The following is a 10814-nucleotide window of genomic DNA, read 5'->3' as shown; positions in this document are numbered from 1 at the left end:
GAGCCACTAGACTCAATTCGTCGGCAATTTCTTGACTTCAACCTTGGGGACAAGGTTGATCTCGAAGGGGGGGTACTGTCAGACCCGTATTGACAAACGTTTACACTAGGAGGGGTAAGAGTGACAAAAAGACTAGAGTTGGGGGTCAAGAAGTAATTTCAAAAAGTGGCTAGACAGGTGACGTGGCAAAGGCAAGTAGGAATCAGGGTATTTGGGGGGCAGGAGAGGATTAGGGCAAGGGGGTTGAATTCCCTTGGTTGTCTCTGTACTGTTCCCACCGTCGGTGGCTAGGAGTTCTGGAGTACTTGAAATCTCGGGTTTACTGTGTTAGATTGTCTACTGTAATCGTTGTTTGCCGGTTGAATTCAATAAAAGCTACCCTGATTCCTTTCAATTTCTTCTTGCTGTGCATCTGTGTGTGAGTTGTGTGTGTTTGGCTGTGATTAACCAGGTTCCTTACAGATTATGACAATAATAAATGAAGAAATTTACATTTCTAGAAAACTTGTAAAGTTTGCGATGCTCGTAAGAATGCGTATCCTTTTTACATTCAGCTCACATTATCCTGCAAGGTTTAAGTGATGATTTGGAGCCCGACGAAGGTTCAGAAGCTGATGCTGCTAAGTGCAGTGTTGGCGAGAGGTCGACGAAACCCAGTGCTTGTGCCCTTAAATCCGTAGGGTAATCTGCAACACACCCAATTCTTGGCCCTGCTCCAGTAGACCATTTCAAAGATAGCTGTTCACCTAGTTGGTAAGAACTTGCTTCCTTCTTGGACTTGATTCTCTGCAGGATCTCTTTCTTTGGCACCCTTGTTTGAGGGCTCTGGAGATTACTGGATAAGGTTCTTTGGTAACTACCGATTCTGCTAACTTGACTAGATCCACACGATTCAGAATGTTGGTCGTTTTCTGTTTCCCCAGGCACATGAAGCGAGGGTGATATAAGAGCTTTTATCTGTTGAAATGTACGTCCTTGTCGACATGACATGCTAATATCATAGTGCTCATTATCTTCCATGGGAGACATTACCTGAAGTATATGTAAATTGAAGATAAAATGAAGCGGAAGAAGTAAAACATCAGTGTCCTTTCATTGTAATAGTTACAAAAATAAAGGACGATAAAAGGTGCAGAAGCAGGAAAAGGTCATACAGGATTATAATATATGTGAGTTGTGTACCTGAACTTCATCAAGGTTGACTTCATTCTCTTTGAGGAAAGTGAGGAAGCTGCTGAGGCTTTTATCAGTAGGACGGTAATGTCCGCTATATGCCGATACACTCTGGAGGTTACGAATACGGAGAAAAAAATTGACCTTCAACCACGCGCCATCTTTATTAGACACTTGAAAGAAAGAACTTGACGGTATAATTCTTTTACTGCAATTAAAGCTTCTTTATTTATGTGATTATTCTTCACAAGTATATAAGAAAGTTGAATTAGTATAGTTTATGCTTATTTACATTCAGGGTCTTTCAATTTTGACTAAACCTCCCCTGTGTTTAATCAAAATGTAAGAATCTATGTTGTGCTTTTGAAAAAATACAGATTATCTCCCGCGTTTTTCGAATCAGGCAAAATTCACCCTTGTCTTTCTTAAAACACGACGATAATCTCTGCATTTTTGAAGACACAGGGTGGAATGGGGGGTTTTTTTTTTCATCATCATCTCTTATTTAGTGTCATATCTCTGCATCCCAAAACTAGAAGATCCAACCAGACGCATTGTACCTTGAGCTTTCCACATTCTGCCATGAGCCTTCCAGCAGCCAAGGTGGTTCCTCCTGCAAGGAAACTGGAATGATGAAACGATCCCTTCTTTTTCTGGAAAAGGAAAAAGATAAGAAAAATAAAATAAAATAAAAAAATAAAACAAAACACCAGAAGATTCTGCAATTAGCAAAGCTGCTAAACAAGCAGTGTGTGAGCATCTGAGTCCATACCTCTCCAACATAAAGATTCTTAGAGGTACTCATTACAAAGATCCATTTTTTGCTTTGCGTTCCATTCTTAGTGTCCAGGAGATTGCCAGTTAGTTTGTGCATCATCCTCCCTTCAGCAATAATATACTCATAGGATTCTCTCTCTTGCTGGTTTCATGAAAGATGATCACAATGAGCATGAGAGAAGTAAAGGATATTTATCTTGAAGTTTATAAATCTGAATTCGGGCCCTACTAATATTACTAAGAAATATTAGAAGTTGACTTATTTTCTAAAGTATTTTAGCTTATAAATTTTGTCTTTATTTGTGCTCCCACCGAACTCAAATAAATCCTCATTCTGTCACCAAGTGAAGGGTAACCAAAAGATATATTATATGGTCTAGTTTTTGTTAAAATTCAACAATAAAAATTTGATGGTCATTGTTTCATTTTCAGCAAAACTCCTTCAATTTTTCTCAATTATTAGGGAACATCTTGGAATTCCGGATTGAATTCTGATTTGTAAAAAGTTTGATGTTTCGCTTTTGGTACCGGTCCAAGATATCTGATGCACTCTTCTCTTAGCCTTGATCTTGGGCAATCCGTGAGATCGACCTCTTTTCCATCTCCAACATCCAACCTGCACAAGATAAAATATGTAAGTACTTCAGTAACATGTTTTCCATTGTGCAACATGATAATTTGGACATGCTACAATGCAAATGAAAAGTAATAGAAAAATCTTGTAACCTTTCATCAGAGTTCTTTGGATAGAAACTGCATTTTAGTGCACTGTGAAATCCTTAGCTTGTACATATCCCTCCTTCTCATTAGGTTTCTCTCAGTTGGAACAGAAGTCTTATTTCTACCTAAAAGTAAGTAAAAGGATTTTCTGCATAGGTACACAATAAAATGTGTTAAAAGAGTAAGATCTTTATAAGAGTTGTTCATCTTAGGTTTTAACCATTCTGGTTACGATTCATCTACAATTGGAAGCTAGAAATAAGAGCACCGGGTTTCTGTATCCATTCGTCTTATCAAAGTTATGGATCGGTACCAGATAAGATAATTTAATTTTGAATCTTACAGAACTTTTGGTCATGGTCAATAATTTTGTATGGAAAACATTTGACACTACGTCTGGTTTTTGCAGCTGCTTCCTGACATATATTAAACTAGTTGTTCTACTTCTAGTTCTTTGAAGTCACTTAAGCCTTGTTCATTTCACCGATTTAAATTTTCAGTTCTAGGTTTCTATAGTTAAAAGCTCCCAGAAAATGTCACATTTAACTTTTTTTATTACAGTTAAAAGCTCTTAAAAAATATCGCATCTCAACTCGAATTCGCGAAGTGAACGAGTCCTTGAAGTTTCTAGACTTGTCTAGGCTTTTCATTTCCTATAATAACTCAAATCCTATAACAGATAGGTGCAAAGTTTTGCATGTTATAGTTTTGTTAATCATAACATTGTCTGTGGCCACCTAAACCGCGATAAGTGCCTTCAATCCTTTTGTCAGGTCATTCGAATACGATGATATCACCAGTTTCTAATTACGAAAGGCGAAAGAAAGGTGAAAATCGGGCAAAAGATCAGGCACATATAAGGCATTGGTAAGCAACAAACATCTCTGATAAACTGCTTGTTGATACGTACAAATTCCTTGGATCCATCCTTTCTACTTTAATTCTATGCCTTCGAAATGTCACAACGTTGAAGAGGGACGTAGTTCAGAAATTACAACTTGAGATAGATTTCTGTTGCACCATTATTTATAGAGATGGCAAAAAGAGAACAAGACATGCACGTAAGGTGTCAATGTGACAAGAACACCAAGGAGAAGTACATAACATTAAAGAAAATCTGTGCATACCAGTAGAAAAATGGCTGCCCCGCATCTCTTCTACACCATTCATCATAGTAAAAGTGGAGATTGTGACCGTAACGATGTCTTGGATCTATCTGCAATGCATCAACATTATTATCACCAACATGACAATTGTAGTAATTATGATAAGAAGATGAGCAATTAACTAAAAAAAGCTTACAGCTTCAATCCAATGTTGAAAAGCTAATTTCTGGGCCTTGGAATTCTCACATAATCCCTTCCCAATCTGAAAAAGAAAGAAAAAAGATAAGAAGAAAAACTCCAATCATGTTTATTATCTCTCTTTGTTCTCAATTTTATTGTCTAAAGTACTCTAAAAGAAAGATCAAGGAAGACTCGTGGAAGCAATTGTAGACTTTATGAGAAGTAAGCAACATGCCTTTGAAGCAATCAGGCTGATCCTGCTCCACCTTGAGGCTGCCGTTTCCGATTTATGGGAATCGAAAAACGAAACCGTACTGTAATTCAGCCTTGCATAGTTTATAGCTTGCCACCTCCAACCAAAAATCCCATCATTTTTCAGGCAAAACAAAGAGTGATTCAATTCAAAACCAAAGAGTAACATATCAGATACGGTCAATTAGCACGTACCATAACTCTTCAGCAACCACAGCGGAATCTGCCAGCCTCCGCCGGGTGCGGTAACTCCTGTAGACTTTTTGCAACTTTACCGCGGCTGTTGACACATTGCCATCACATCGACTCCGAGAATCATCCATCACCGCAGTTGATTCAGCACCGTGGCAGTCTACATGAATCTGAGTCACAAGTAGAAAATGTTACAGTTCAAGTGCACTAAGAAATGTACAATCCAATCGTCTTTTTGAACTTGCCAATCTTTGTGCATCAAGTATTCTCTCTTTTTTTCTTTTTAATGTTATTTCAATTCACTTTTTTGGTAGAGGCAGAGTTGGTTAGGCCATTAATGGTCGTACTAGTACTGCCATGGCAACAAACTGCATTATTTGGAAATTTGGCCAAGAAGAGAAGGACGGTGTGGTCTCCACTTATGTCAAGTCACAAAGCACTTCAACACTAAAGTGCTTTTGTGAAATTTGATGTCCTTTTTTTTGAAACAATTTAGTATGGAGTTTGATATTTTTCTTTTATTGAAATTTCGTTATACATATATGCTGCCGTAAGTTTTGGAGATGTTATTTCCTTATATACTGCTTTAATGGTGTAAAAATATAAATGTATATACATATATATATATATATATTTAGCACAATGTTTCAGTTAACAATCATATGTTAACTACCTTGAAAGTTATGTGTAATAAATAATCGATGATAATTATGTTGAGAACTAGTTAATGAAATTCTTTTTAAGCAAGAAAGTCACCCATTTGACGATTGATTTAAAGCTCATAAATCTACATTAATACATATCCTTTTTGGAGATCCAGGGAGCCAGTAGAAGGTTTTTTTTTTTAAAGGTTAAAATAATTGTTATTTACAATGAAATATTTGACTTTTATGTTCGTGTAAGGTTTATATACATATATATATATATATAATTATATATAAAAAGCGGATAAAGGTTAGTTTATATGCGTCACTATCACTAGTTTTCTTATAATATGTGAAGTATTTAGGGTTAATTTTGTGGATCTTTAGAAAATGTATTTTTATAGACAATACTTTTCTTGTGTATTATTGTTCAAATTATCTAATAATTACAGAAATTAAAACAAATAATTTTTTAACATAAAAAAGGTTTAAAAAAACTAACCCAAGCATTTCAGTAAAGGGTCAATGTTAATATATGTAAAATATATGTAAGCCAATCATATGACAAAAAGTCATTATTGGTTGCAACTAACAAGACAAAACAACAAATGTATATACATGTTAGTTGAACTCTATATGCTATATGCATGTGGGGATAAGTTTTAATTGTTGTGTTATTGTTAAAAGTATAAGGCGTTTGATTATAAAATCTTAAAAAGGAACCAAAATGAAAAACTAATAAACTTTTAAGGTAAGAAGCTAAAAAAAATGATAAAAGGCACTAAAATGAAAAGATAAATAAATTTTAAGACAAAAAGAATCAAAACGAAAAAAAAAAGTTTTAATGAAAAAATGAAAAACAAAGATAAAAAAGGACCAAAATGAAGAAATAAATAAGTTTTAGAGTAAAAGCAACCAAAACGAAAAAAATAAAAAAAAAAGATACCTAAAATGAGGAAATAAATAAATTTTAGGACAAAATGGACCAAAACGAAAAAAAATAAAAGTTTCAGGGTAAAAATAAAAAAAATTACTTTTGTTTGTGATTTTATGTATTATAATAATTACTTCTGTTTTTAGAAATTAATTGAGGTAGATCTATTTAAATGGAGAATTTATTTCCTGAATAAGAGGCACTTTGATTCCCACCGCTTACATAAATTTCTCCACAATTCTACGGATATTTGATTCTTCTTTTTCTTGGAATTTAATTATTTGAATTATTGATTAGTAAACGCATTAAAGAGAAACAAAAGAAACCAATTATTATTCCCCCCCAAAAAAAAAAAAAAGAAACCACAGTTTAACCTTAACAATTGACCGAAAAAGTCTCGACTAAAATTTACTTAAAAGACACCATGAAAGTAAAGGGCAAATTTGATCACCAAAGTCCAAACAGAAGATAGATCAGATTCCCACATTCCCACATTCAACAAACATTAGAAGATGCATTGACGACGTCATCATGGGGCCAGCTCAAATTCAAGAGTGACGATTCTCCTCTCAAGCTGCAACACACACAACCCCATAAGAACAAGAATTCATGGGGAGTAGAAAAATGGCAGTGAAAAAAAAAATGAGGGATTATAATTTAGGATTAATATCATAAAAATGTCGCGTGAACTTTGTATCATGTTCCAACATGTCCACTGAATTTTGAAAAAGGCTCATTTTTCCCCTCCAAACTAGTTCTAATGTTATTCATAAACGTCTCCTGAACTATAGATTTTGTATCGATTTGTCGCCTGATCTTTTAATATTGGGGGACAAGTTGACTTAAAATCAATAATTTGGGGCATATTTTCAAAAGAATTAGTGCCACATCATCATTTTACTTGTTAGGACGTGGAATTAGAAATAATTGTAACTGCAACACACAACCCCCATAAGAACAAGAATTGGAGGGAAGCGAATTTTCATTAACCAAAAAAAATAATAATAATAATAAAAAGACAAGAGGGGTCATAATTTTTATTTACTTGTTAGGAGGTGGAATTGGAAATAATCGTAATTCTCTTTTTAGTGTTTACTAATTTTAAAAACAGGAATTCTAATAGCTTAAGTAGGAAAACTTAAAAAGGAGAAAAAGAATTGAAAATGAGCGAATAGTGATTTGCAGTACCTGACAAATAAGATCCAACTTGTCTTGCATAGCCTGGAATTCATGCTTGATTCGGTTCAATGCCACGATACACCTAGGAGAACGCGTAACGTGTGGTTAAGCATTGTATGTAATTGAAAAGAAAACCCATAATTCCAAACATAAAGTCTAATAAGGCAAAGATTAGTGCATATAATTTTATCCTTTTCTAGTTATCCGATTTATTGCATACTGACTTTTCACTAGTCATTAGTAGAGAAAGAGAAAAGGAACCATGATCAATGATGATACATCTAATTTAGTGACATGGTTTGGAGGGATGAACACTAGAATTTTGATAAATATGAAATAATAGAAAAGACCAGGAAAAAAAAACAAAAACAACAACAAACGACACTGATCTTTCCGAGATATTAACATGATGTACGAAGAGATTGACGACAAAATGATCCCTTAATCTGTTAAACGCTCATACGCGAAACTCCCGGGTCTAAAGGTCATCCATTAGGGACATTAAGCATTTCATGCAAGGTTTTTCAGACTAACATTAATGTGTCTCTTAGAAGAATGCTTTAAGCACAAGTACCAAACAATTTTCTTGAAAACTTGATCTTACCTCTTAGAAGAATGCTTTAAGCACAAGTACCAAGCAATTTTCTCTTTCAAATTGCTATAAGTACATGAAATTTAATGGATTTTTATACCCATCGTCACTGTAATACAGCTTGTATCATGAACATTTCGTTTGCCTCATCTATTATCTCCTTCCTTAAAGCCAGGATTATACATTTGTTATAGATACTTTGCCCAAAAAATAAGCATCGGTTTGCGGAATACGTTGAAATTACCATTTAAAATCAATGTAAAGGGGAGTTTTCATTTCAAGCCATCTTTGTCCCTGTTTCATACTTTTGTCCTAATATTTATCAATCTCTATGATCCCTCCTTGGAACTCTCATGTCCCTCCGTTAGGGATAGTCGCGTTCCTTTACATCGCTTCTAAAACCAATGACTAATGTTGGTTTTATCTAAGTTCTAATATGAAATTGCAAATTGAAATTAAAAAAAAAAAAGCTCCAACTTAATTTAAGTTCATGAAAGATATACTCACTCCTCTTTAGAATTGTTACAAATAGCCTGCCTCAGATCACTGCAAGCGAGCGTCATACGCGGAACACCAATGCTGCAACACCAAATTCAGCCAAAAAAGAGGAAGCTCAGATGGAATTCACATTGTGATGCATCTTAAAAAAAAATGCAAAAGAAGAAACTAAAGTTATATATAAACAAAACAAGCTTGATAGTTGATCTTTAGCTATCCTAAAAGTAAAGGCAACTATCTCATTTCTCTTCGAAAATATAGACAAAATAATATAAACAAACAACATGAATGCAAAACAATATTTTCTGACTCCTTTACATCGGTTTTCTTCTTCTTCTCTCTCTGTTTTTTAACTATCTCATTTCTCTTCGAAAATATAGACAAAATAATATAAACAAACAACATGAATGCAAAACAATATTTTCTGACTCCTTTACATCGGTTTTCTTCTTCTTCTCTCTTTTTTTTTTTTTTTTTTTTTTTTTTTTTTTTTTTTTTAAATACTTCATTCTCTTAATAAATGAGCATAAATCAAGTCCAGGTTCAAACTTAGCTAGCAGCATTGGAAAGGGAAAAAAATTATTGAAAAAGATGCTCGTTGTTGTTCGAGTAAAAAGTTGAATCACTACAAAAGAACATAACAAATGACAATTGAAAGCCTAACATGCAAAAAGGATTGAAAGGCTTAGCCATGAATTATTATAACGTCATCTGACTTAACAATCCAATATGTTCCGCATTGGAACTTCTAACACTCAACTAATTGACTTAATCAGCATTAGTAAGAAGTCAACAGAACTTTATTAAAATAAAAAGATGAAAATATCACGACTTTTTCGTCCTTGAGCATTAGTACACATGAAAAAAACATGCTTCTTATTTTGGTATATTCCAAAAAAGCCAAAATCATGAATATTTATGAATTTGGTTTTCAATTTTTCCGTTACGGAATGGCAATATAAGGAAAGCTAAATTTTGTTACGACGCGCTTCACATACGACAAAAATGTCTCGTGTGATAGAAACAAAACATTAAATGATCAATCCCATATCTTTTTGCTAGAACACCACATGTGACAAAAGGATTTTTAGATCTCATAGATTCTAAAATTATAATCGAACAAGTTGACTTCTAATCTGCAACCTTAACAAGTAAGATTTTAGTTCTTAACTTAGTGTAGGACAAAACAACCCTTTTTTATTACCATGGTGTGCTTGCTTTGATTTGATGCAATACGTAGTTCCTTGACATGAAAATTTCAACAAAATTCTATTAAGTGAAACACATGAAAGCATCAAAAGAATTCTTATTAAGTCAACAGAATTCTTATTTAGGTATATTCCAACAAAGCCATCACCACGCATTTTTATGGATTTGGTACTTCTAATGAAATTCCTGTATGGCATATGGTAACATTAATGAATAAAATTTTCCGTTACGACGATCCCTGCAGACGACAAGCAAATCTTTATTGTCAGAAAAAAAAAACTATAATGATCGATCAGATACATATTCTTGACTAACATACCACGTGTCACGAAAGAATTCGCCGATCTCCTAGATTCTAAAGGACCAAAATCATTGTCAAGTTTATCCAGCGCGTGCAATCTCAATAAATGCAATTATAGTTCTTAATTGAATGCATGGAGACAGAAAAAAATCGTGTCGTTACCTTGACGTGCTCCCTTTGATTTTGATACAAAGCAGTTCCATGTCCTGAAAACTTATAATAGGTTGATCGCTGCACAATAAAAACAATGGAGAAAATTTAGTAGCATCAACGTATAAACCAACCAAAGGTGAATTCAAAATTCATGAAAAATCAAATCAAAGACTGAATAGTACAGTTCTTGTCTGAGAACCCGCAAGGTAGATTGGCAGTCAGCGCGAAAGGTCGAAATGAGCTCCAAAAAGGCGAATGAACCATTGAATTTCTTAACCGATTGAGCCATCCTGAAATGAAAATCCAAGTAGCCCTGCATTTACAGAATTAAAAAACAAAATCATCCAATTGAAATTATAAGTGAGGATATATGAAATATATTATGTGACATTTTAAATCCCAGTGGTATAGTACCCCAGTCAACCCAAACTGAAATGCTCAAATAATGTTTCACACAAGGTTTATTAGTGCTAAAACAATATCAAAATACCAAAACACCAAAACACCAGACACATTAAGATAAAAATATGTGCTACTCTTATCATTGTCCTTGAATCACTAACAGAAGGCAATAAAAGGAAAATGGTGAAAAAAGAGACCCCATTTAAACCAATTATTAAATAATAAGTTACAAAAATTCTTCTTCTTAATTCTTTCCTTAACAGCAACTACCACGGAACTAGATGTCTAATAACAAAATTCAACTTAGATTTAGCACTTCTCATCCATCTACCTCATACACATTTTCAAAGTCAATATATACTTACATTAAACACACACACACACACACACATATATATATATATATATAGAGAGAGAGAGAGAGACTAAGTACTTCTTGCTCCAAGGAACGGATAACTTCAGAGAGCCGCTGCTTGAGAGACTGAGACTCCATAAGTGCCAT

At 34.0% G+C, this 10814-nt stretch overlaps 1 protein-coding gene across 1 annotated transcript; it reads right to left on the bottom strand.

Annotated features, from left to right (window-relative positions):
• Positions 1 to 526: 526 nt before the first annotated feature.
• Positions 527 to 10814, bottom strand: LOC21401288 (IQ domain-containing protein IQM3). The gene is made up of 14 exons (XM_024173600.1): positions 10746 to 10814; positions 10093 to 10223; positions 9920 to 9988; positions 8257 to 8328; positions 6483 to 6552; positions 4404 to 4570; positions 4192 to 4306; positions 3973 to 4038; positions 3798 to 3886; positions 2479 to 2566; positions 1946 to 2092; positions 1734 to 1826; positions 1183 to 1284; positions 527 to 1032 (listed from the first exon to the last, which is right to left on the bottom strand). The coding sequence occupies exons 1-14, from the start codon at positions 10812 to 10814 to the stop codon at positions 556 to 558; spliced, it is 1755 nt and encodes a 584-aa protein (XP_024029368.1). The 3' UTR covers positions 527 to 555.

Source organism: Morus notabilis, unplaced genomic scaffold, assembly GCF_000414095.1.
Source record: "Morus notabilis unplaced genomic scaffold, ASM41409v2 Scaffold521, whole genome shotgun sequence".
Taxonomy (NCBI): Eukaryota; Viridiplantae; Streptophyta; class Magnoliopsida; order Rosales; family Moraceae; genus Morus; species Morus notabilis.
The sequence above is the reverse complement of the archived record's forward strand: the minus strand, read 5'-3'. Positions and strand labels throughout refer to the sequence as shown.